A 27836-nucleotide genomic window follows, 5' to 3' on the forward strand; every position below is an offset into this window, starting at 1 on the left:
ACACGGAGCCGTCCGGCGGCCTCCGCTGCTCCCTGCCGGAGTTGTCTCCGCGGCCGTTAAGGAGGGAGGTGGGGCCGGGGGCCGAGGGGGGCAGGGGGGCGCCGCCGCTTCGCGTAGGCCGCGTTAGACCCCCCGGGAGGGTCTGAGGCAGGAGACTGCGGGGAGGGACTGGGGGGGGCGAGCTTCAAATCTGCAGGGACGCGGCCCGCTTAAAAATCGCCCTTCTGTGGGGAGTTTACAAGTTTAGAAGGACGCAACGACTTTTCTTAATGTTGTGTTCGCTTCAGTTGTCGCTTGGCCTTTTGTATTTGTTACACGTAAACGTTCTGTCTCGTCCTTTCGGCTCCTCTGCTTGTTTATATCAGTTATTTACCGAGCGAAAGCGGAGGGAAGAAAAAACTTGCATTGTAGGCCTCATCTCATGGTACACAAGGTGAAGCAGAAAACCTGAAACCGACTTGATGGGGATTAAATCTGAAGTTGGTAGTATACCTCTGAGACCTCGTCTGCACAGAATCACACTGGGTTTGTTCGCACTGGTAGTCAGGGCGCTGACCTGCTCTTCATCTGAACAAGTGCATTTCCATGTGTTGTTCTTTATGGTCAAAGTCTTGCTAGGTGTAAACCAGACTTACGTTTGATTTGTGAGTCACTCCTACAATATCCATGTAGCATAAAAGATTACAAGGCAAGCTTTGTACCAGACAGCATGCTTGAGCTTTTTGTACTAGGAACTTGACCATCAGCGCTTTGTTTTTGTGAACAATTGGTTTGAAGTTGCTGTAACACTCCTTGCACGTTTTTCAGCTGAGTTAGAAGGAACAGCGTATTCATGTTGTTAATTATAAGGGACAGTTTGTTCACTTGTTCTTTGCGTTATTAACAATTTTAGTCCTTCCTGTTTCTGAAATGAACAGTTTACTTTAGTGGTGAACAACACAGTGCTAGATGGAGGCTGGCAAGAGAGAGAGTAGCTGCTGAACAAAAGTTCTGCCTAGAACTGCTTCATTGGCAAGTGAATCAACTGTTAATGCATCTGTTTTAAGTGAGAGGGGTGTGAAGAAGGCCTTGTTGCAGTATCAGGGCCTTGATGTGCAACTACCTTTCAACTACACTTTTTTTTTTCTTTTTTTTTTTTTTTTCTACTTAATGTTTTTTAAACAGGTTATGTTTAGAAGAGCGGGAGTTTCTACTGTGTACTTCTATGGTGTCCAAGCTCATCTGTTGATACTTCCTTTGTAACTCCATGGTAAAACAGCTTCTGAGAGTATCAGTTTGGTTGCCACATCATCTGGATCCAGACATCACTTTTAAGAAAATGTGGACTGCTAAAAGTCTTTGTAGTGCTCAAATATTGTTACTTCAGTTGAAAGAAGGCAGATGGTGTAGTTGCATGTTTCCAAAAACTCAGCAATTCTGGATTGGAATTCTAAACAATTGCACCGTAAGAGTGTCATGTAACAGAGTTCAATTCCAGGTAAGTATTTTTGTGGTGCTCTAGGTATAAGCGATGTGCATCAATACAGTGATAATAGAATTTCTTGTAGAAGCTACAGAGCTAAGCTTTTCATCTTGCAGCCTTATTTATGAATTGAAGATGCCTTTAGTGTATCAGGGTAAAGGGGCAGGCAGCAACAAGTTGCAGGAGAATCAGTGTTTCAAAATGAACTTTTTGTGTCTGATAGTTCTAAGTTGGGGAGGAACATTATTTTTTTCAAATTATACTTCAGACAATACTGTGTGATAAGTGACAGGCTTATTAGTTAGAGTGACAGCTGTTTAGTGAAGAGTAGGAACACAGTTCTCTGGAAAACTTTACTAACGCAATATTGCACAAAAAAGGGGAAAAAGTCAATTTTTATTGGATTGGTAAGGTAGGATAAAAACATAAGAGTTTGATTATAAAAAAATATGTGTATATAAATAAAAAGAGTGGGAAAGGACACAAAATTAAGGCTAATCTTGGACACTGACAGTTCCAAATGGCAATGTTTTTCTAGCTGTCTAATCATGTTAATCTTTAAAATATAAATTGCTGCATGTATAAATAGTGGAACATTGTGGTTTCAACTAGTTTAGTGGGGGCTAAGCAATTGAGAAATACTAATCTGTTTAAGGATAAATAATGTTCATCTTATAATTGCCTATTGTTTCTCTTTTTAATAGTAATATTTGACTGTATGATTGTAGGTTTCCAAGGTAAATGATAAACAATCCATGGTAGATACAAAAATGGCTACTAGTGCAGAGGGAACTAAAATAGCTGCTGGAAAAAGTCCCAGTGGAGTATGTGATGGAAGCCAACATTCATTAGAAGGTATTGAACCTTTTGCCACCCTCTTCTTAAGAAGTCAGCCTTCCCTGTCCTCTCTAGACATCTTGTATTAATGGTCAAGATGGTCTAAACTCCTAATTTGAAAGTTTTGTATCATATGATGTGTTTATTTTTTAATTTTAAGGGGATTATACACAATTATTATAGTTTGCAAAGACTCATGTAACTTTCCTAAATATCTCTTTGGCTGATTGGATTGTGTACTGTTATTTTGTACTTCCAACTTCATCAAACTCTTACAATGCTTATTCCGTGTTACTGGATAGATGCAAAACTTAGTTTTCCGGTTTTCTTGCTAGCAACTGTGGTGACTCTTAAGTAGAGTACAGTCTGTTGGATGGGTTATTGTTTTGTGTGAGCCTATTTTTGACTAGGAGAATCAATTTTTTGAGTATTCACTGAAGACTACAAATGGTCTGTGATGCTAGTGAACTTTTTTTTTCTGTTATAAATGTGAGAAAACAATTAAACATTCCTGTGTGGGTGATGATTTCTGATTCAGGTAAATTGGTAGTTACAATTATGACCTTGATTTTAGCAATGCTGCCTAGCTACACAGTTCTTTCCATAACTTGCTTGTTTTGCCATTCCTAGCTAATAACTAATCCTCAAATGTGCTGTTATGCATCATACATTTTGGCTCCTGTGCTTCAGGGTGCTTGGTCATTCGCATTCTATGGATATTTAATTTTTGTTTGTAAAGGCTTTTTAGTCAGTTGCTTTGGGCACTTCTAGCTTCTATTTACAAATGGGATGACAGGGAGGTAGCTATGACTGGTTAAGACACTGAGATTGTACACTGTTTATATAATTATATTGCTCAGGAAACAGCAGTGTGAGAAACTGTTGTGCTATTTCTTGTGCATGACAATTAGGAAGACAGTACCTGTCCTAAAAAATCTATATTGTACCGTATCTATCATAATTCTGCTGTACAGGCTTGTCTCCTTACATACATTCTCTTGTAGGTTTGCATTACAAATGGATGAGATACTGCTGAGTAAACAGAAATGCCCCCCTCAGTGAATTTTTAATCACCAGTGAATTCTTTTTTTTTTTTTCCCACAGATGGGAGAATTTTTTAAAGAGAACTCTTAGGGTTATGTTTATTTCTGAATGCTCCTGCATTATCTGTAAAATAATGAGATTGAACAACCCCAGTGTCCTTCTAGTTTCTTCTTGTACTTATCTTTTCTTAATGCTTCTGTTTTTTCTTGTAGACAACAGAAGGGTACCTATCCCTTTAGCCAGTTAAAATCTTTATGTTTTGAAATTTGCCATTTATGTAAGATGACAACTTTTTTGGAAAGTAGTGGCAAAAGCATTTGCTATGTCCTGTTTACGTTGTATCTCTACAGTGTGTGCACTATCCAGCTGAAATGTACTTGTGCATCTTTTAAGGTTCATTGAAATTTTTTCTTAAGACATGCCAATATGATAACTTCGAGTTAATAGATAATATCTTTAATGGTCAAAACTTAGGTTAAACCCTCTAAGAATATTTGTTCTGAAGTCTTGTGGAACAGGTGTTTCATACCAAGCAAGATTTCTGCTGTTTGCTCAGGCAGCTGAAAAAATGGTCTATGTCCAGATGTGACTGTGCTCCTATTTCTGGTACTCTGTAAGAACTTGGCAGGGAATAGTAATACTGTAGACATAATTAAATTTCTCTGTATGTCCTCTTGGGAGTTGTTATAACCCTACTATTCTTTTTGATCAAGAGAGCAGTGATCTACCAGTTCATCAAAGCAAAAGACATTTTTGAATCATACTGTCTCTGAAATACACCATTCTAACTTGCAAATCAAGGGTTGCCATGACATATTTGCAAGAATCAAAAGAAACGGGAAAGTTTATATTCTTATAAAAGTGAGTATCTTGATTTCCTATTTCTTGCTTTTCTGATTTTACAGGACATTCATCTAATGAATGCTTTCTTATCTTTTCCTCTTACTCAAAGATTCCTTTGCAAGGTGAAACAACATTGCTTAACTGTATCTGTCAAGCAGATAGTTCCTTATAGAGCCATGATTCTTATTCATCTCTATCACCTTTGTAGGTTAAGTGCTTTGTTACAGATCTGTTTTAAGAGGGCTTCAATTCAATATACAGAACCTCCCAGCAGGTAGATGCATAGTGCTGAATGAAGATATTAATGTTCTGTTGTTTCTTGTCTATAAGGCTGATTGTTTGCAATACTGTACTGATTTTAATATTCTGAACAAAAGAAAGAAGACCTGCTCATTTCACCCGGCAACAGATACTAGCTATCATGTAGGAGCTAAACATTATATGATTTTTTACGTTAACAGCTGGAAAAAGTCCCGAGCAACCCAATTTGATCTGATAGGTGACCCTGTTTTGAGCAGAAGAAGGTTGAGCAAGAGACCTCCTGAATTATTCTATGATTCAATGATTTTTTTATCATTATTTACCCACTTGTAGGGTTGTTACATGTATGTGCAAAAATCCATTTCTCAGTCATGCAGCTAGATGTAACCACTGGATCTGTTATTTGAACATGAACGTCATCTGCCAATTAACATTTGTATATTTTTAAATTTCATGTATATGTGACAAATACATAACGTAGACCTGGGAACTGATAGTAATTAACAAAAATGTAGTGTCTTGGTAACACAGCCATGCTGTGGTTACTTCTCATTTGAAGTTCTCTTGGGGAATCTGTAAAACAGCATTGTATTGCATGCCATACATACAAGTCCAGTGGATCAAGTACTTCTGTTTAAAAAAAATATAAGAAAAAAATTCTTTTTAACTGCTTTCTGGTTGCATTCATTGCATCTTTTTGGACTTGAAATTAACAGTCTTAACAGTGTATGAGACTACCAGCATTGTCTAACAATATTCCTTTATTTGAAATCTTAGTATTCTTTTTTCTTTTTGCATGTTCATCTCTCGCTGAATCCTTTTGTCAGTCAAGAAACTGATGTGAATACTCATCCAATAATCTCTCTTTCTGTCTCATGGGTAGGGGAATGAAGAAGGAGGAAGAGAAGTATGGGATCTAAGTGTTAAGAAATTAACTCTCATCAAAGACTGAATGCCATGTATCCAGACACTCCAGAGAACAGTGATTCCTCACAGTAATTGATAATTAAATAGGATTAAAGCTCATATAAGAAAATAAGATTTCCTCATGAAGCCTTCTAAGAGAAGGCATGGACATCTGACTTGAGTCAGTATCTTTTCAGCAGCTTTTGATCTGATATTCAAATCATCTCTTCAGTTCACATAACCTCTTTTGTTCTCGCTTTAGAGAAAGTGTACCAGCCAAATCTTTATACAATGAAATGTGATTGTCTTCTACAGTTGTAGGGATTTTTTTCTTTTTTAAAAAAATTTTAATCTAAAATTTCTTGCTGTAACTATGCTTCAGATACTCTTTTTAGTTTTCATCTTTTTTTGATTTGTGAAAATCTAAATATTTTCCAGCAGGGAGAGATACCTTTTAGAATGCTTTGTAGATGAGCCTTGCAGGTTTACAAGATGTGTATATATATGTGTACATAAGTGTACATATGTTTGGTTTTATCTACATAACCTTATTATATTACACTTGCATTTCTTAGTTACATTTCATAGGTCCCTTAGACATAATTCTTGGGATTTGTGAACTCTTACTTTGCTTGTTTATTTTGTGACCAATCAACTACGTAAACACGGTCCTTATTTCATATAATGTTTCACATTATTAGTGTCTCGAGCCTGAAATCTCTTTTGGACAAAAATGGGAGTTAATTCTTCCACGCTTGCTTTTCTTCCTAATTAATAATGCAGTTGCTTTAACCAACTTCACCTTTTTGTCAGAGTGGCCCGTGATGCAAATGCATCTTTGCTCCTAATTTGTGGAAGGCATGGAAACAGCTGCAGCAGTTGGTTAAACTCCTGAGAGTTTAACTAGCCTGAAAGGAAGCGCATCATGGCATCAAACTTCAAAGTCTGTTTTAGTTTTCTTCCACTCACTTCAAGGATTTTTTTAATTTTTTTTAAGTAGACTTGTGTTTGTTGTTTTCCAGTAAAATCTTAAGTAATTTTTTTTTAACTTCTATGCAGTACAGTGATTTTTTTTTTTTTTTTAAAGTAAAGATGCTTTCTTTTTAAAATTAGTGACAGGATTTATCATTTGCTTCATTGCAAATGCCTTTCTCATTGTCACAGCAAGAGCCAACCTCAAATAATTTCTATCAGTACAAATGTGTTAGATATAAGTTACAGGTATTCCTACTTACAAGTGGATATGCAAGTGTTTCCAGTGTAAAGGGGTGAAGCGCAGGTTGGTACGTTACCTTATGATAGCAGAGTGTTTTAGCAGAGTGACTGATGTACCAGACAGTCTGGCCTGGCACTACAAGATCTGTGAGATGCTCGCTTTCTCGTTTTTTTTTTTGTTGTTGTTTTTTTGGTTGGTTGGTTGGTTGGCAGGTTTTTTAGGAAAATAGTAAATCTGGTTAGACCCATTCATGATATGATTTTAATCATGTTGTAGGTAAAGCAGCTGAGTTTAGCATGTCTTCTTATCTAGTGGTTTTGAAAGCTGTTTCTTACCCTCTTCTTTACTGCTTTTCCCATTTCCAAGCTGAAGAGGCAACTTAAACCAAAACCTGTTGCTGTACATGTTTGCCTCTCTTCATCAGAACTGATACCACAGTGTCTGTGGGTTATTTCCAAAACAAACATCTCATCAGCTATCTCATTACAAACCAGAAAAATCAAGTATATTCCTGCGTGTGCTGTTTATTTTTTTTTAGTCCCATTCATATTGAGACATACCCAAATATACTAGGAGTTTATTTTTAATTCAGTACTAAGATAATCTGTACAGTATCTTATATATCTGTACAGTATAATCTGTGGAATATCTTGCTCTCCTAATTGTAGTTATCTGCAGAAACAGAAGACCTAATAAATATACAGCCTTACATTTTATTTAACCACCCCTAACGGATCTGAATTTACACTTACTGTTTTTTTTGTTAGCTTTAAATGCTATCCTTCACACCCTGAGTGTGTGTGTTTTCATACATTTAGTGCTTTGTATTTTACTTTGATTTTTTTTTTATTCCTTCTTATTTTAATAGTAGCAACAATATGTTGTGTGTTTTTCTTTTCTAAATCAGAAATTACTTTAAATAAGAATTTGTCTATTAATGATTACTAATAATACTAGTAAGCAAATGAGTTCCAAAGATGAAGGAAAAAAATTGCTTTCTTAGAGAATTATATTGGGTTCAAGGCTGTGTGTATGTAAGGAGAGTATGATGACACAGTAGCCAGCAGTTTTATAATTAATTTTTTACTCTAGGTGGCTAACAGTGTTTGCTCTCCAACAGCATTCTTTTATCATGTTTGAGTAGCTACTTTTATTTTGTATTTCTTTGACAAATTAGATGAAAATGTGCAGTTACGTTGTATATAGATATATATATTTCTCGATTGAAAAAGGGTTTTGTGCTATTTTAGACTTGTGTGTATTTTAGACTTGTTTTCAATTTTGGAGATGCTAAACTAACTGCTACTTCTCTGATCTATTTGATAATCAAAAGTTTTTACTGTTCTTAAATAAACTGCTTTTGTTATGTAGATATAGTATATTATATGTTCTGTGTCAAAAGAATAGATGTATATTATAAAATAAAATTAACTGATCCTTTTTCTGACTGAAACTTTATCTCCACAGCAAAAATGAAACACATCAATCTGTCATTTGCAGCTTGTGGTTTTCTGGGTATTTACCACTTGGGGGCAGCAGCTGCTTTTTACAGGCATGGTAAGAAGTTACTGAAAGTTGTGAAAGCTTTTGCGGGAGCTTCTGCGGGATCATTGGCTGCCACTGTCTTATTAGCGGTACCAGAAAATATGGAGGTAAATTAATAAACTCGTAGGTATAGGACATGATCATTTTCAAAGGATATTTTTTGATATAATCTACCATTAAGTTTTTAAAAATATTTTGGTTTCTTCTTGCCTCTTGTAAAGGAACAGGACTTGTGTATATGTTTTCATTAACAACACGTGATTCATGGGCAAAGTGTTTATGAAGCAAGTGTTTCTTTATGACAAAAATCTGTCATATGAACTTCATATTTTAAGCTATATAAATATAAATTTCATGTGTGTGAATGTTGAGTTGTGTGCAACCAGATATACTTTAATATACCGAAATGTATATGCACTTAAATCACTGTACATTACGAAGTTAATCATTGTTTTCTTGGAGAGAGGTAGGCTTTGTTAAGCAAATGCATAGTGCCATCCTTTCATCCTTTGTGAAAGGAGGTGAAAATGGTGGATGGATAAAGTCAAAGAACACCACACACTGGCTCAAATTTTTTCCTTGCTGTCTGTGCTTCATTAGACAGTGCCAGAAGTGGCTTGTGCACCTCCTTTAGACTCAGGACAGCTCACGACTTAACAGCAGTAGCCCCACTGTGTGCCAGGGAGGATTAACCCTCACAGTATTCTGTTCTGACATGCTGCGTACATGCGTATTTGGTTTTTTTTTCTCCAGAGATGCCACTCTTTTCTCAATCTGAATATGGGGTCATGTAGAGACAGCAAAGTTATGTTCAATGACTACCCTCTTACAGGTTCTGTGGGAGAGCATTAGCTGTTCTTTGGGTTTTGTTTGTTTTTCCCCATAGGTTAAGGCTGCTTTGAGGACTAGGCCTTGCCAAAACGTTAATATTTCTTTAATATACTGAGTTATAATAAACAGCATTACTTATGTGGGACAAAGAAAAACCTGTTAGATTTTTGTTGTAAGTACACTTACGTTTCAGACCAGTGAACATCAGGTAACTTTCTCCGAGCCTCGCTTATTACAACTTTCACTGCATTTGATTCAAATAATAGTCCCAGCCAATACCACACTTTGCCACTGATCTTTCTGTTCGTTTGTTGTTTGTTTGTTTCTGCTGGAATATGAACTTAACTTGCAGAGTTAGCTATACTTCTGTTGCTTTCAGCAGTAAGTTCTTCCCTGGCTTCTTTCCACCCTCCCCCTGTCCTGCCACGTGCATTCTTTATATGATTTGGTATTAGGCAAGTTCCACTCTGTTGTGAAGACAACCTTACTTGTATTCTGTTCAGGTGTTAGTCCTTTTCTGTAGCCTCTGACTAGTAGTTCAGTTTCAGGTTTGCCTGCATACCTCTGACTTTAATCATAGAATGATGGTTTGGGTTGGAACGGACCTTAAAGATCATCTCGTTCCAACCCCCCTGCCATGGGCAGGGACACCTTCCACTAGACCTCTGTGGTGAGCACAGCAGCTAGCCTTTCTTAGCCCGAGGAAATTTTTCTGCTTGATGTAGGCTCTGGGTGTGAGCATTTGTTCCCAGCCTAGTGCAACTTCCAAAAATCTTTCAAAGTAAAAATATTAGAACAGGTTTTATTTTTTGTGGAAACTAAGCCTATATTACATTGAGTCTGATGGATTTTTCCTTGAAAGTGTGTCATGTTAATACAAACTGAAGAACGTTTCATGAACTTTTTAGTCCTTTTAATTTTTTTAATATATTTTTTAGTCATTCTGTTGTATTGTTTACATGGAAAATGGAGAGCTATTTTGGGAGGGGAATAGTTCTTCCTAATTCTCATGGAGTTTAAGTAAAGACAGTGTTATGTACTGAATAGAATTAACTTTTCATATCAGGGTAATTATATTGCTACCTTTATTACATTCCTAATTTGAAATATTTTATATCCACAAATATAACTCTTAACATCCGTTAATTATTTTTTTCTTTTTTTCCCTCCTCTCCCCAGAGATGGCTGTGTTAGACAAGCTATAATTAGGACTTTTTCCACCTCCTAGTCTCAAAGCATTAATACAACCTTTCCTTATCTTGAGAGAATGTAACGTTGAGCATTTCTTGTTTTGACTGTTGCTATTCTAATATGACAGTTTGCAAATGTTTTTCTGTCATATCTTGGATTTTTGTCACTGTTGAAAAAGCATGGGACTTGAGAATTCTAGGGAAGCTTATAGACTTACAGAAAAGTACCTGTTTATTTAAAAAGTACCTTGGTCACGTTTGATACCAAGTTTGCTTAACTCAATACAAGCAGTTGCAATTCCTAAACATGTTCTCAGTCACTATTTAAAATTTAGATGTAGTGTTTAAAGCTTCTAGCACTAAAATTATAAACAATTCATAGCTGTAAGAAGTTGTCCCTTTTGGCAGCAAGAATTGAGAGTCTAGGTATGGTCTATTCTTAGTACTTGTAATATGGAAAGTAGTTTTCTGTCATTCACCTAGGTTTGGATTCATCCAGCTCCCTGTTACTCTTAGCTCCTCATCACTTTTAATAAAGCATCATCATTATAAAGGTAGTAGTTCTGAGGTGCTTCTATGTAGGGTTTAAATCCTGTACCCTCCTCCTCAGTAGGACACATTTTCTTCTCTTCTTTTATGTAGGTTTTTTCTTTCCCCAGTCACATCAATCATGTATTTCGTTACTAGCACCATATTTGTTCTTCATGCAGGAAGCTAATAAGCCAGGAACCCCAAACTATCTATAGACGGATCTTTGACTCTGTAAACATGTGGTTATATAGGTGAATATGGGTATAATATATTTATTGAGTACCAATTTCAGAAAGTTGCATAAGATTGGGTTTAGTTTTTTCCCCCAAGTCCCTAAAATTGTTAGAGAAGTCTGCATGAAAGGGTAAAAAAAGGAATATGAATACTTAATAGTGAGTTTTAAGCATTCAGAATTATAATTCATTGTTTCAGAATCTTTTTGATAAAAAATAAATGCTACCAATTCTGTCACTCTCTTTTTAGACTTCTTATGGGTCATCCTTCAAGCTATTTTCCTGCAGTCATTAATGCTAGGTATTTCAGCTTGCATAAAAGAGGTTCCCTGTGCAGTGGAATCTGTTGCCTGGTTTTCTGCAGTGTCTTGTCTTCCTGTGTCATCCATCGTAGTATTCCATTCATTAAATACTTCCATAGTATTGTATTCATTAAATATGTGTATTTGTTAGTAGCATGGTTTTTGCATTAGTGAGAAGAAATTATAATAATTGTAATTTTTTTAATGGTTATAGGCATCTTAAGGTACTTGTGTCTGGTTTTCATACTGAAGTAGTCTTTAAAATAGAAGGTGGCATTACACTTGAAATACAAATGATTGTTCTTGTAATGGCATGATTCAGAGGACTTATTATTTAGCAGTGGTAATATATAGAAAAATAGCCTTTAACTTTCCTTGATTTTTAAAGTGGTATTCTTGTGAGGGTTTTTTATTATTATTAATTTTTATTTTTTTCTTATTAAGGATCTCATTTTCTTACAGATTAGTTCTTACAAAAGGATCAACATTTTGTTATGCATATCTTGTTACAAACCAAGCACATATGGGAAAATATTTCAGTCTGATCTTATAACTCTCTTGATTAAAGCTTTAGCCACTAGTATGTTTTAGATACCACAGTTGAACATACTTCCTATAACTGAAACATCTTTAATGGTATATATTTTTAATTTCCAGAAGTGTAAGCAGTTTGCCTATGGATTTGCAGAGGAAGTTAGAAAATTGGACTTTGGTGCTGTAACGCCTGGTTATGATTTTATGAAAACGCTTAGGTACCTATCTTAATGCATCTGTAAGATCATTTTTGTATGAAGCTGAGTGAAAACGGAGAGTGTGCATATTTTTTCTATACTGTGGGGCACTCAGCACTCTCTTTTACCCCCAGCATATTTGCAAGGTTTTAAAATAATGATGGTGAATAATGTTTAGCATTTTCTTTACTCTAGGGAAGGCATAGAGTCTATTCTTCCTCCTAATGCTCATGAGATAGCTGAGAACCGGCTCTACGTGTCAGTCACTAACACCAAAAGTGGGGAAAATCACTTGGTTTCAAATTTTGCCTCCAGGGAGGACCTCATTAAGGTAATGAAATTGAATATTGCTGCTTTAAATAAAAATGCTTGAGTTTCTTCAAGGCTTAGGAGTATGTTATTAGCTGTACAACAAATCACTGTTTTACTCAAGTAATCACTTACACTATCAGTGGTGCTACAGCTACAACATAAATGATGGAAGCAGAATTTGATCCTACAGTTTCACAAATTTTGCTAAAACTTATTTTGTGTGTGTTTCCTTCATCTGTTTTTAAAGTACTATCTTATACGCAAAGTGTGTTTAAAAAGTAACAGGGTAACTAACGGTTATGGTAGATAAGAATAAAATAGATATCTCCAAATTTTGTAACAATTCGCTGAGTCTTTGCATCTCCTACTTCACTGATACCATTTATATTATATTTCATCAGAAAAGAAAGTAAAGAAAAGGAAGTTAAAAAAAATTAATCCAACACTTTATACAGGTCCTTGTGGGGAATAGGTATAATGTATTGTTAAGTACCATATATAAACTGCATTTTAACTGTCACTGGAAAGCATATCTTACTGCCCATCTCTTCTTTTGAATGCCACTTTTAAAATTTGAATCAGGATTGTATACATAAGCTGGTATGAAATGGTAGGAGGAATTCAGATGCATGTAAAGCAAATGTTCTTTCTAGTAGTTGATTATATCTAGTGGAGAACATCATGAGATATAACAGAATAAAGGAGGAAATAGAGTAAGAAGGAATTCCTTCTTTCCCTGTCCTTGTGGATGCTTAGAGTAAATAAGAGCTTCTTTATAATTAACACATAAAGAAAAAAATCACACTTGTTGGCAAAAATCTCAAAGTATGCATTGGAAGTTTGCCTTTAAAGTATCATTTTTTAAAATCTTGATGCTGTTATATTCTACACGGTCAATCGGTTCTCAAAATTTGTAGGACTTAAATTTTTTGCATAATTATCTTTGCATGATTATCTCAAATTATGCACTGTTGTTTCTAGCCACAGTAGCCAGCAGTGACAAGCATGGAGATTATTATTCTGTAGGTTTATGGTTTTTTGCAGTGAAGTCTTCTAACCTGAAGATGATTAGAAGTGTCAAGATGACCTTGGAAATACATACATTTTAGTAGTATTTCAAAAGTTCTTTCATTGACTTAACCATTTCTGTTCTATTCTTTTGTTCCATATACTAGCAGTAGAATGGGTTGGAATAATAGTAATGAAATTCCAAATAGTTGCTCATTGGAACATATTCATATTGTCTGTTCTTCCAGTGCATCTCGTAATACGTGTTTTTCTGCATCCTTCGTCTATGTATGTATCATTTTACAACAGTCTGAATGTTGGTGGCTGCCCCGGTAGTATGGAGGATAGAGCTTGTTAGGTTATATAATTGTATTATGCCTAGACACAATCTGCTGTACCCAAGGCATGGATAAAGATACTGCTGGGCAAACTGTTTAATAACAACAAAACTCCTGTGCCCTGTGCCAGAAATCTTTCAACTTCCATATGCAGTTGGTTTCAATGCTTAACAAGCCTTATGGTTCCAACGTTTTTCATAATGGCTAAACTGAATATATGTTGCTACAATTTTAAGCTTTTATTTTCTTTTGCTATTCCCAGTGGACATGGAAAGGCAGTCAATAATCTTCCTCTTTTGAAACAGTCTTTACGTATGTGAAGACAATCATCACATACCAGCGTTCCTAGACTTGCAGTTCTTAAATTGGAGGTGAGGGGGAAGAGAGGCATGATTTGTATGTTTGTGAAGGAGCAGGGCACCGAGCACTGTTGTATTTGGTTTGGAAAGGTGGGAGCAGTGAATAGGAGTCCACGATAGTCTATTAGTAGTAGGGAAACTAACACTTTCAATTTGTCCATTCTCACCTTGCTTTTGAGATCTAAGTGACTTTCTAAGGAAGGCGAACTGTTTTTTTCAGTCTTGAAAAGAATTCATGCTTTGCCGGGGTCCCCTGGTTTTGACTCTTTTCCTTCACTAAACCTTTTGTCCCCATTTCTTGTAGTTCAGAAGGGCCAAAGTTACCGAGATGGAGTTGAACGAGAGTAGAAAGGGGGTTGAGCAGGGGAAGAAGCTCATGTTGGGAACTTGGGAACCCTGTGGGATGTCACTTTTGAAAATCTGGAGAGGAGTGGTTTCAAGGGGGACCTTATCTTATGCTTTTGTGAGGGAAAGGCCTGTCTGGTAGAGAAATAGCTACAGTTTCACATTTGGAAAATAAGAAGAGAAAGCCTTTTTATCTGAGCTCAGACAAAGCTCTGGTGCTCTAGATCACTGGGAAGAGGAATAGGCAAGAAAAGGGTTCTCGAACTGAAAGTTAAAGACTTCGTATAGAGTCTTAATTAAAACTTGTTAGGGGAGGAGAGGTGTTTAATACTGAAAGTAGCTTAATTTGTTGTAAAAATAAATGCAATTCCACCAAAATACCCTCAGGCATTTTCTTCCATACTCCCCATGGATTGTGGGGGGTTTTTTTTGCACCTGATCATCTTTCACATAGTATATACTCCAGTCTGTAACCTGCTTCTGTTCCACAGATTTGTCTCTCATGCCGCCATTCAAGCACATGCATGTGTATTCACCACATCTAGCTACATGAAAATTTCTGACATACTATACCTTATCCACACATCTTCCCCTTCTCTTTGAAATGCTGTATACTGATTGCATGTATATGTATGTATGGGTGGATACATAGGTATGTAAATACACACACACACTCTCATAGATACTGCTGTGAGTGGATAGAAAGGTATGTGTGTGTGTGTGCACATCTGTATGTAACAGAAGAGGTGTCCTGGTCTAAAAAAAAGTAAAAACTGAGAACTGCTGTAGACAGCAATGTAGGTGTACAATAGGGCAAGTAGTAATTTGTTAATACTTGAATGTATTAAATGCGAAGTATCAGTACTGATAAAGATATGAATTTTCAGGCTGTTTATAGTATTTTGGAAACTTTGAATTCTTAGAAAATCTGATCTATTAGAAGAGTAAACACTATATAAATATGCCAGCAGAATGATAGGGTCAGCTTTTTTGACAATACTCTATATTGCATTTTTTTTCAGCGTATGCATATTTAGTTTCTGCAAAATCATAGATTTACTTCACATTGTGTAAGACTAAGTTCATAATCTTTTGAATCACATTAATAAATGCGTTAATTTGTGGTGTTTTGTTTTGAGAGTTGTCACTGTCAAGTCTTAAAAAAACAAATACTATTGAGTAGTTTTAATCACATTTTGACATACCACAACAAGACATTTTGAGATGACAGTGGTTTTATGTAAAACTAAAATTGTCTGATTACTGCTGTATTATTTAATATAGATAAATATGTATGAAAATATTTATTGGTTCAGAATTACTTTGTTGCCTTTTTTTCAATTTTGTTCTTTATTCTTTCTGCTTTCTTTTCTCTAGGTCCTGCTAGCAAGTAGTTTTGTACCAGTATATGCAGGAATTAAGCCAGTGGAATATAAAGGAGAGGTAATTTTTCATTAACTACCAACATTTTTTTTGTGTGTGTAAGAGCATTCCTAATTTATGATGTACTTATGTGATCTTAAGGGAAGGCAAGCGCAGTACCATATTTTGTAGCATAATTATTGTTTCTGTTGATACTGTAGATTAACACCTTGAAAGATGACATGAGTTTGTTCGTGTGTTGTTTCAAAAATTGTGGCTGCTGAGACTGAAATGATCTCTGTAGCTTGAAGCTGTTTCCTGAAGATAATGTCTAACAGTTACCATGAAAATAAGGTTCTCTTAGTAAAGATACTTCTCACGACAAGCTGTGTTACCAACTCTAAAATGGTTTTTGCAACTTAAAGGTCCACCATTCTGCTTTTCTGTTTAATGGAAGGAGTGATAAGGGAGGTCTTGGCAAATTGAATGCTGCTGAAGTACATGTGCATGGTTACATATGTGTTGTTCTCATGTTCTGTACAGAATTACATGCTTACCAGGTACCTTCAAATCTCTTACCTCTGGACAAGTATTAAAGAACAAACTTTTTTTCCCCCTATAGCACACAGCTATGAAGTTTTCAGAGGTGTACACTACTATAAGAAAACCTTTTTGCAGTTACCTGTACTTGGTTTAGCTTCAAGAGCTTTGTCTTTATTAACATAAATACATTAACATTTTAAGAATAATTTTGACTGTTTAGTCAGTAATTTCTAGTAATTACTAGAAGCATGAAAATAGCCATTTCTTTCTTTCTGAGAAATACTATGTGATACTTTTTCCTTTACTTCTTCGTAGGGATCCAAATGATACCTTTAGAACATCTATAATTCTCACAGCCACCCTGCCAGAAAACCCCCACAAAACCATGTGCATTTGTCTCTAGCAAGAGGGAGTTGGAGTTCGTTACATCAGAAAGCTTGTCAGCTTTACAATTATGTATACTGCAATATGTATCAGCTAAAATGTTTGAAGGGTTTAAATCAGTATTGCCTGTCTGATTGAGTTAAATGGAGGCTGCTTGCAGCTTCCCAGGGTCTGGAAATTTTGTTGATTGGAGTCTTTACATGTTGCTTGTGCAGTTCAAAGGACATACATGGACGTTTTAGGTTCATTCTGCTGTTACTTAAAGGGAAGGAAGTGTCGTTAAATTTCTTGTGGTGGTGTTTCAATTAAGAAATTGAAAAGTTGGCTCAGAGTTTTGTCCAAAACTTATTTAAAACCCATTTTACTGCATAAACGCTGCTATTATGATTTGCATAGGTATTGTAGTATTTACTGAAACATCTGCAGTCTCTTCCTAGTGGACAGTTCTCCTACCTAACTTTATTTTTTGCATTCAAAAATGAAATCAATGAATGTTTCACGGACACTGGTTCTTCTGTTACTTGAAAGCTTGTTGTCATTCCTAAGGCTTCTTGCTACTCTCCTTAAGTGAGATTCAGAAAAGGCAGTTTCTGGGAATGAGGTTGCTTTCATTTATTGTTATTTGTTGGAATGATTAGTTCTGCATGTCTGCACTGACTTTTTTCGTACTCTGTAAAACCATGCATTTGTGGTGTGGGGATTTTATTTATTTATTTATTTATTTTTAAGAAAACTGTTGCCTGTAAATGCATGTGACTGCCATTCTTTAGTCCAAAACACTTAGAGCAGGGTGAGAGCAAAAAACCTTAGGATCTCTCTTGCAATAGTATTTCCTTGGTTTCGAATAGCGGGTAATGAGGATATTTGAGTGGGTGATAGGGGCCCTAAAGCATGCAGTGTAGAGCCAGATACACAACATGTAACCTCATGATCCAGACATGGTAAGCACTGAAGTCAGTAAGATGGATTGGATATTGATTTGGCTCTGTGAGTCCATCTATCATATTAGCATCATATTCCAAGTTTCCTGAAAGCTTTACTATAACAGTCCAATGTTCTGTCTGTCTGCATTTACACTAATTTCAGGGAGTAAATTCCTTCAGCCATATGGTCCATGGCAGCATGGAATCAAGCTTAGTCCCTGCTACCCGGAGTGCCTTATCTGTGCTTCAGAACAGTTGATCTGTATCTTATCTGGGTTACATATGTCACCTGCATACATATCACCAGGTCATCTGGGAGTGTTTTTAGGATGTATTTCAGTATTGAGGTACGTGATGCACGATATACAAGAGAGTATGGTGCACTTTTGCTGGAATAGTATCAGAACGTAGTCAAACCTGTTGCTAGCTTGTCCATACTGCCTACAGAGAGTGAACCCTAGGGTAAACTGATGGCAGCATTGCACTGTAGTTTTCTTTTTAGGAAGAATACTTTTTGGGAAGCATTTGGCTCACACTGGGATTAGCTAACATACCTGTAGTGTGCATGCTTGGAGGCTAGACTTTTGGGGTGAGTAAGCTAAATTGCTTGGTAGCATAGACATAACATCAGTCTGTTCATAGTATGTTTTCTTCTGGTTTGATGAGCCTAAAAATAATCTGAAGGAAAAGGGACGGTAAGATAACATCTGAGAATTTATAGTCTGTTAATGGCCATAACCGGATTGGGCTATCTTATTACCTGGGTTGGGATTTAAGGTGCCCTTGGACTAAGCTTCCAGTAACATCAGGGCAAACTTACTCCATGTGAAATTATCTTTCTTCGAGTTGGTTTGGTGTCCTCTGAATCTCTGGCAAGGTTAATGTTTAAGCCAGATAAAGATCTGCAAATGATTGAGTTGACTGTATCTGATGATGAGGCTGTAGTTTGTGTCACTGTAGTTCTTACAGAACAGGTTTGTAAAAACCATGTACTGGTAAATGGGTAGATTCTGTTAGGTCCAGCCGACATCCTCAGTTTCATTGTCTAGTTTGGTTTTCATTGCATGTTATTTCAGAACTTTCTCTGTCTTTGCACTGTACTTACAAAAGAGAAACTAATTCAGAAGTTACCAGGAGTTTGCCTCATCAGCTAAGAAGCATTTTTCAAGAATTGGTTAATGGAATTACAAGAAACTGGGACATTACATCCTTATCCTTTTATTTGCAGCATATAAATGTTTTATTTTAACTACATAACATGAGGGACTGTGGAGCTAAAATATTTTTGACTGAGAAGCAGTTGCTCCCAAATGCTTGAAAGAAAATAAAATGACAGAGGGCATGTTGGCCAGGAATAACAGAATCTACAAAAGATAGTGCTTAATAAAAAGTATTGCCCTTGCCTTGGTAAATGTTTTGATTTTCAAATAAATATGGAAGTTACATAAGAGGAGGGGGAAGAACCTAAATAATCAGAATTTTTAAAAGTGGGAGAACTTTTAGGTGGTAAAAGTACTAAGCTAGACTTGTGAAAGACATTAATAATGTCATCTGTTATGGTGTCTTTGATGTGGCTTAGACAGGGACTCTGCTGTTCTTTTCACTGTAGGAATTACAACAAAAAGCCACTCCAAGGAACATTGCATATAAATCAATAATAAATTACTATTTATAGACACACAAAAAAGCCTTGGTGTTAGAAATGTTAACATATGTTGCAGCTTTACTCACAGTTATCACAGCAATGGTATGAGGGAGTTTGAGAAATCTGAAAGATAGCTTTAAATGGTTTTGGAATTTTTTTTTTTTTGGCCTCCTTTTCTAAGGCAAAACAATCTCAATCCTAAGCATTGATAAATATGATTTTTGTGGAAAGTGAAGGACTTCAGTGGTGGATTGTGGGTACTGACATCAGCTAATGTCAAGAGTCAAGCTCTAAAGCATATTATGAAATAATAGGGTGAGAAGGGCCATAGAAACTATTGAATGTGAATATTTGTAGCTGTATTTTAAGCTCAGGAGCATAAAATTCATCTGAGAGAGTGCAGAAGAGGGCAGGGTGGGAGGACAAAGCACACACACGCCACTCCCACCCCCACAAAAAAGAATGGTGCTTGCTATATATCCATGTGTAAAAGAGTAAATCCATGTATTGCCAAATATGGGAGTTGACGGTGGAAGGAGGGGCAAGTGACAACAAAGTCTTTTGGTTGCACAAACACCTCAGAGGGATCTGCACAACAAAGTGACAGACCTCAGAGAATCTCAGGGGCTTCTGAAGAGCGAACACTGTAACCTGAAATAATGCTTCCTGTATAGCAGTCACTACACTGAAAGCTAGTGTCTTGCCAAAAGTTTGAAGACAAGTTTAATTTAGCTGTCATAAACAACTTCCCAATAGTGTACTTTTTTGTGGGAGTTTTTTTTTTACTTTTGTGACTAAATTCCTGTGGTGTTTTCAGGAATTTTGTAGGAAAACTTGCATTATTTTGCCATTTCATAATGGTCACATGTAGTGTCACCTACAGCAGAAGAGCAGTCTTCTGGCTGATGAGTGGTGAGAAGTACTAGTACAATTTGCCATTTTTTTTTTATTGTTAATGAAACTTGAAGATGATATCCTGGAGTATTCAGTTTACGTTTGGGATTCAGTTTACATTTGCATCTGATCACCAGACCTCATGTACAATGTCAGTGAATGCATCTGGCCAATAGACTGATGTTGAGTTTTGGGTTATGCATGTAAACACAGAAGGAGATATGAATGTATAAAATATATTGGCAAGAGCTGTCCTTGCTTATACTGGAATAGAATATGGCTGTGGTCCCTGTGAAGATCAGTCTTGTGCCCCTAGCCTGCCTTTAGAACCAAGAAATATGTGGGGCTTTGCCAGAAATTAATTGGTTGCTTTTGTTTTTTCTTTCTCATTCTTTCCTGTATTCAACTCCTGTAGCAGACTTAATATCTGCTCCCTCCTATGTGCCATCATTGTTCAGCTCCTTCCCACCTTTACCCTCCACTTCCCAGCTATTGCTGTCTTGTGTTATATATGTAAGACAAGATGCTCTGGAAGAAGAAGAGAGGAGTCATGTTTGGTTTAGCATGTTCAGTCAGTTTACCTGCACATACAGATTGTCCAGTTCCTAATTTGAATCAGAGTAATGTTTCAGAGGAGTATACATTGTCTGATACAGTTCACATGTAATATTAACAATATTATCTTTTCATGTGTGTGTTGAGAAAAATTCTGTATGGGGCATTTTGTTATTAGATTAACTAACAAGCCTTATCAGTAGCTTGATAAATATATTATGCACATATTTATACATTATGGTAAAGGAAAGGAAGGATGAAGTGTTCAGTTATGATCATATTGTACTAAGGTTATTTTGAAAATATTTCTATTTTCCAACAGAAGTGGGTTGATGGTGGCCTTACCAATGGCCTTCCTATCTTGCCTGTTGGAAGAACTGTGACGATTTCTCCTTTCAGCGGTCGATTAGATATCTGTCCACAAGATAAAGGACGTGTGGATCTTTATGTTAAATTTGCAAAACAAGATATAATGGTGAGTTGCTCGTTTATTAAATAACTTCAGAAGAAGAACAGGTAGTTGTGCAGTTAAGGTTATACTTATTTTTAAGTGTCTATTTTGTGCTTATATATCAACTTAAGTAACGTTTTGGCATTTTCTATTTTGCAAATGGAGGGTAAACTTTTTCTTAAATGTAAGGGAAGGAAAATGTAGAATAAAGAAGAAAGGTTGAAAAGCATTGATCTAGTACAAAATTGAGCAAATTATCACAAGCTATTAAAGGTAAATAATTAAGCTTGCTTTAAGTATTAGCTGTCTTTGGCTAGGCAGAGTGTTTATAGAAAAAAAAATATTAAGACTTCTGTAGAATACCTCAGGAGATGGAAACTCTAGAACATACCTTCATACTTGTTGAAATCAGCTGCTCTAACTGAATTTAAAATAAAAGTTTAAGTCGTACATTTGAAATGATATACAATGACTTGTCACCTCATTGCTCAAGAGAACTCATGAATATTTGTGACCAGAACACTTTTCCAGAAGTTATTTTGTTAGATGTTACAGAAACATTTCTGTATATTGAAATATAGGCTAAGACTGATTTTTTATGGCCTCCTTTTCACCATTGACATTGCTGTCTTTGCAAGCTTTGTCTCACGAGCTTTAACCACAGTATTGCTTCCTTTGACATCATGAAAGACAATATTGAATAGCAGTAGACCTAGCTGTCAAGAAAATACATTAGAAAGAAAAAATAAAGTTTAACAATAATTGGTACTTTTTTTTTAGTTTCTTTTAGACAGTTCTTAATAAGTTTTCTTAATTTGAATAAAGTCAGTGTTATGTAATGTCATCCTAAATTGGACCAAATTTCTGAATCTTCGTAATGTTTCACAGAGAGATTTTAAGCATGGTAGTACTTGGTAAATGATCATAAAGTATGAGATTATTGATTTCACATACATTGAAAATATATGTAATTGCTTACTCTGTATCTCTTGGTCATGATTTGTATGTAGTATCTAGTGCATCTAGAGGAGGAAAAATAAGCTGGTGATTAGATAAGTTTAGAGATAGAAAATTAATTCAGAGGTACACTGGTTCTAGGGATCTTGCAAGTGCAGACTTTTGCAGAATCTCAGGCAATGTTTTAAACTATTCTGTTTGAAGCACCTTTAGCTTTTAGAGCTGTAAAACCATGCACTGAGAATAAATTTTTTTTCAGCAATACTGTAATCTGCATAAAATGAGAAGTTGAATATCTTCATTTATCTGTACTGGAATGTGAACAGTTTTCTGTCTCTTTGAACTTCCTCCATTTATTAGTGTCAGACTTTGAATAATTGCTTACTTCCAATAACAAAGATGATTTTGATGTTGTTTTGCAAAATTGCGTGTAATAAAGTATGTGGCTAAAATATTAAATTAATCGTATAAATGTTCAGAATATTATTAAATCTAATTATATTTTTAATTTTGTTGTAAACAATTTAATAATGTCTGTGTTCAAGAACAAAGTTCTGAAGTCTTTTTACACCATCAAAGTGACCACTTGAGATGCTGAGTAGTTCTTAATTTGTTGATACTACAAACTACATTTATACTCACATGTTAAACATTGCCTGGGAATGTTCCCAAGAATGTGGTTGTTTGCACTAGTAAGCTGTCAAAATATTTCCTTGCACAACTTTAGCATGTGCCAGCTACCGACACTGCCAGGCGGTTCTGGGAATGTTTCCAAAGTTAAAATGCTTCAGAAACTTTGGGAAGTTTTACAGGCAGACAATCTGTCTTGGAGGCTGTGAGTTTGATAGTGTATATTAGTTTGTGCCAGTTTGTTTTGATGCTTGTACCTGGACATGGTTAATTTACTGGTGTAGGCATAGCGGTCTTTTTTATTTACATATGCTACATGAAACGAGTGACAGAACAGATAGCAGCACAGTCAAGTCTAGATAAGTTGCTTTAATAAACTAATTTATAGCTTCTCGCTCTGTTGCAGCTGTCTCTGGCCAACCTAGTAAGACTTAATCAAGCTTTGTTCCCACCTAACCAGGAGAAAATGGAATTGTTGTACCAAAATGGATTTGATGATGCTGTACGTTTTTTACTGAAAGAAAACTGGTTTGAATAGATGGTACGTAGAAAATTAACAAAACCTGATAGCTGTCAGAACATAGCTACAGACATCCTACAGAATCTCAGGGATTGCTGTCCCAATTCCTGTTTATGAAACTAAAAATCCCAATGGAATTGCATCTGCTTCTGCCAAGAAAGTACCAGTTGCACTCCAAAGACCTGTATAAACACATCACAATAGGAATTGTACTTGCCTGGTAGTTGTCGTGGTTTGAGGAGGTTCAAGCTTAGACCCATTTTGCTTCAGCTGAAGACTTGAGTGTGATATTTGTAAAAAGCTTGTGTTGTCATAGTTACAGAAACTTGGAGAAGTCTTTTTCAGTGTTATTTGAGAGACAAATCAACGTTGTACCATGAAAAATTACAGTCTGTATTGTTCACTTAATGTAATAGTTGTGTGCGCTAATTGGATGTTTGCAGTATTGCTGATCTAATACTTATCTTGCAGTGTTCTAAAGGACTTGAACACTTAGCACTAGCCACAAGAAGTAAAACATTTGCACTCTTTGATATATGTATTTTTAACATTAAAAGTTCTTGCCTTTTTAGTGAATGTGGTCTCTTAAAATTTGAAATACTAGTTGAAATTTCTACCAGAAATGTGATGTTTGAATGTAAAAATATCTTGTAAAGAAGGGTGTAAGAAATTGTTATATTTATTATGTTTTCTTTCTCTGCTAAAATTGAATAAACGTATTTTCTTGAAGCTTTTGTAAAGAGCTCATTTATAAATTTCTTGGAATGCTATAACAACCTAAATATCTGCAAAAAAACAGTCTGTTGGAGAGAAGTTGAAGTGAGTCAGCAGATAATGAACTCAGACTCATGTATCTTGTTATTTTACCATTCACGTTGTGCTCACTACCTTAAGTGCAAGTTCAGGATTTTCAGTCTTAATGCCTAAGTGCTAAAATCCACAACTGTTTATTTAAAAGCAAACAGTGTTTGTTTAAGTGTGTTTTTTAAAGTTGATTTCTTAATACTTAAAAAAAAAAGGGGGGGGGGGAGATGTCATTAAACATGTATGAAATTATAGAATTCACCCAAAACAACAGAGAATCTGTGGAGGTGAGAAATAAGATTAAAAAAAAATCTGTTGTAGCTGTTTGAAAGCCTCTTCAGCAGATTTATATTTGTACGTAGATTGCATCAGATCAAGATCTCTGTGGCAGGGATTTAATTTTTTTGTTACTATTTTTGATAATGAAAGGAAAAAACCCCAACAAACTGCTGATGTAAAGCACCTTACTTTCATTTTAGAACACCAACTCTTTCTAGATTTATGAGGTTCTGTATACAGTGAAAACAGGATAGTATGCATGATTTCCAGATCTGTAGGACAGCATTTTTGCATGTAAAACTGAAATAAGTTACCTTTGTGCTACCAAGGCACTTGTGCCTGGCTCACTTCCATACTCATTTATACAGAGGATAACTTTCAGCGTGAATGGAAATAGTAGATAATGCTATTAAGAAATTCTCTTCTTTCACACTCATCTGCTATGGCCTAAGTCTCTGATTCGATGGTAATACCTGTTTTGGCATTCTCGTGGAAACTTGAAACAGCTCTGTTTCACTTAGTTTTCTGGGGGTTTGGAGCTACTCACCAGCTTTCAGAAAGGACGTCCATCTTCTAATCGGTTACCTTTCTGAGCAATAATGGTGCTGCATATATTTAGTGAGCCTATACAAAGCTTGTTTATCTGAATGCAATTTTTTAAGAGCTGCTTTTAAAGGAGAAGGTTATTAAATGCAAAGTTTATTTACTGAGGATGCATGTTGCTTTTGAGCATCAACACTCACAGTTTGCTATGCTCTTCAATCCATAAAAATCTGACTTCTTTCAGCATGTTGTAGTGTCATCCATGGGAACATATGCAGTATCTTGTTTACTGAGCACTAAGAACCACAGGTTAATGTTGAGTGCTTTAGAAATTGACCTTCACAAGTTTATGATTGGATGATATAAGATTTTTCAGGAAGAATAAAATCATATTAATGCAGACATAAGCTGTAAAGTGTTCACTGTGATAAGATGAAGTGTATGGGGGGGAGTATGTTGGAGTCTAAAAGTTGAAGGAGAACAGAAATCTGTTCAGTCAAAAGACTAGTGTAGTGTTCAGAGTGGATACTGCTGCATGCATAGCAAGACTCAAGAGATTTTTCAGTTACCACCATTTTATAAATGTTTTTTGATGCTGTGTGACCTACCCAAAGCAAAAGGATGCAACCCTGTTTTCTGAAAGTTGTTCAGTTGGTCCTAATGAAGCATAGTAAAGCACATTCAGAAATGCATTATTTTCAGCCAACTATGTTTAAGACCATGTTGTTTGTGTGAACAATGCTATCTTGTTTGAAAAAAAGGGGTATTGATCAATTAGCATATTTGGGAAATACTTGCAAAAAGGTAAATTGGGAGGATAGTCATAGTCTCTTTGTTTCATGTAAGAAGCCAGGGCTACTTCTAAGCATTCAGGCGTTGTGAATACCACCCATTTTACTTCCTCCTTCCCCCAATGCCTCCACTGCATCACCTTGAAAATGTCAGATGTAAAGTTTAAAGAAAACCCATCTTTTCTAAGTAAAGTAGCTTTTTTACAATAGAGACACAACCTTATTAAAGGTAAGTCTGTTTGCTTTCTGGTTTAGTCTCTAGTTGTGTGAATTGGTCATGATTTCTTCCTATTTATCTTTGTAAACTTCAAAGCCTCCTAATTTAGTTTTGTGTTTAGGTCTGTATTTACTGACTATTTCAGTGTTTGAGCTTGGACATGACTTTCATTTTAAAATCTCTAGTTTTAAGTGCATATCCCATATCTGATTAAAATAGCAAAGTTTGTGTTGCTGAAAATTATCTAGAACAGTGGAGACCATATGGATGTGGGGAATGTTTCTGGTTTTGCAGCATGTATGTGCTATTCATGTTCACTACACAAATGAGGGGTAACCGAGGAATGTTTGCAAAGGTGGCTTCTAGGTTAGGAAAGCTAATAAATACCTTTATTTAGGTCAGTCTGTTTCATGGGAAAAGATCTGATCCCTTTTAGATAGTCTCCTACCTGTCTCTGTCTGTATTGGCACTAATCCTATCCATACCCTGTCACAGCTTTCCTAGTTAGAATATATATGGCTGCTTATGTTCCCAACCTAATCATTTTTCTGTTTTAAAACCCTTCTATGTATAGTCTTACTGGGCAATTATACTTTTACATTTTTATTGGTTAAATATTTTCTGTCTAAAAGAGAAACAGAAATCTAACAAGATCAGAGCCTCTTAGACTTTATTTTCTATTAACAGTAGTTGTATTCTTGTATTCTTCAAGGAGTGAATGTTCTTTTCTGAATGGAGGAAGCTCAGGGGGTTTTTACCCCTTTGCAAGTTCTTCAGTTTGGTATGGATCTTCCCTGGCTAGTTATGCTGACTAGTAGCTGGAATTTTCTGTTAGAACATCATAAATCAGTTCTGCTGAAAAAGGATCCTAGCCACCTTGTTTAAGTTTCTCACAAAAGCCTAAGGTACTAGGGAGCCCTCTTTCAAAAAGTCCTAAATAAGTGGAGTTGAAAATCGGTTAGCAATCTCTTTTGTCAAAACAAACCACAGTGAAACAGAAGAATTTGTAATTTTAAGAATGCTTCTTAAATAGATTCTGTTGTTTCTCTTCTTTTAGAGGTGTTTTAGGTGTAGTCCTTGTGTGGCTGAAAGCAGAACCTGCACTTGTCAGAATTTCATCTTCTGATGGACTTTCTACACAAATAGGCTGCATAACTTTTTTAAAAAAAGTTATTAGTATCTTAAAAAGCCAAAGTAAATGAAACTTGCTAAAACTCATACCTGCTTTGTACCATGATGCTGTTGATAAGTGGTTACAATGAAGATAATTGCACACAGTGATTATAATTAAAAAAAAAAAAAAAAAGCCACATTTCTGCTGAAACATTACTAGCTCTGCTAGCCATGTTGTCTGGGAGACCATTATTTTGTTGGGTTTTTTTAAACTGAGATTTCACAAATTCTTTTGAAAAACATTACTACAGACACAGTCAAATCTAGAAGATGAGACAGCATAAGGTAATATTTTATCCTGAGGATGAACATATTTTTATAAAGCACAATGTTAATATATCTGTTCTGATATTATTATTTCAGATTATGCTAAGGATATGCTAATGTATTTTTTCTTATTTAATTATTCCATACAGAATTATATTTAAACAGGTAAGACATACAAATCCTAAGAGATAATTATTAAGAATAGTTCATTTCTGTACTGCATCTGTATCTTTCCCTCTTGGTCTATAGATAGTAAAGAGTGTTTTAGGCAGCACAGGTCCTTCTATGCTGAAATAGTTTTACTGATTTTAAGAAACTAGTCTGAGATCCTGTTACATTCTAGAGAAGTGTCTCACATGATTTAGGTATTGTTTGATTAAGGGGTCATTATTGTCTCAAATAATTTCATATTTCCCCAAAGAATAGACTTGTGTTTGTGAATGTAAGATGTATGCAGATACCGTTCCTCCTCTAGTCAGATCAGTTACCACCATTTTTTTTGATATGTAATGGCAAATTTGAAATATGTTTTTCTTAATCAGTCTCAGGTGATTACAAAGGAGAGAACTTGTGCAATTGTAACTGTACTAGGGAAAGACAGAGA

The 27836-nt window shown here is 35.7% G+C and overlaps 1 protein-coding gene across 1 annotated transcript; it reads left to right on the forward strand.

Annotated features, from left to right (window-relative positions):
* Positions 1-1209: 1209 nt before the first annotated feature.
* On the forward strand, positions 1210-23470 carry PNPLA4 (patatin-like phospholipase domain containing 4). Its single transcript, XM_010581591.1, has 8 exons — positions 1210-1477; positions 2191-2317; positions 8037-8221; positions 11859-11953; positions 12128-12263; positions 15672-15737; positions 20923-21075; positions 23045-23470. Exons 1-8 carry the CDS (start codon positions 1247-1249, stop codon positions 23174-23176), a joined length of 1125 nt encoding a protein of 374 aa, XP_010579893.1. The 5' UTR covers positions 1210-1246; the 3' UTR covers positions 23177-23470.
* The last annotated feature ends 4366 nt before the right edge of the window (positions 23471-27836 follow it).

This window comes from Haliaeetus leucocephalus, unplaced genomic scaffold (genome assembly GCF_000737465.1).
Source record: "Haliaeetus leucocephalus isolate CR32 unplaced genomic scaffold, Haliaeetus_leucocephalus-4.0 Scaffold795, whole genome shotgun sequence".
NCBI lineage: Eukaryota > Metazoa > Chordata > Aves > Accipitriformes > Accipitridae > Haliaeetus > Haliaeetus leucocephalus.

Bases quoted from the DNA above. Each gene is read 5' to 3' on its own strand.
- PNPLA4 (XM_010581591.1), top strand. From the start codon at position 1,247: ATGGTAAAACAGCTTCTGAGAGTATCAGTTTGGTTGCCACATCATCTG. The intron at 2,318-8,036 runs GTATTGAACCTT...TTATCTCCACAG, and splicing joins AAGCCAACATTCATTAGAAG to CAAAAATGAAACACATCAAT. The intron at 11,954-12,127 runs GTACCTATCTTA...TCTTTACTCTAG, and splicing joins GATTTTATGAAAACGCTTAG to GGAAGGCATAGAGTCTATTC.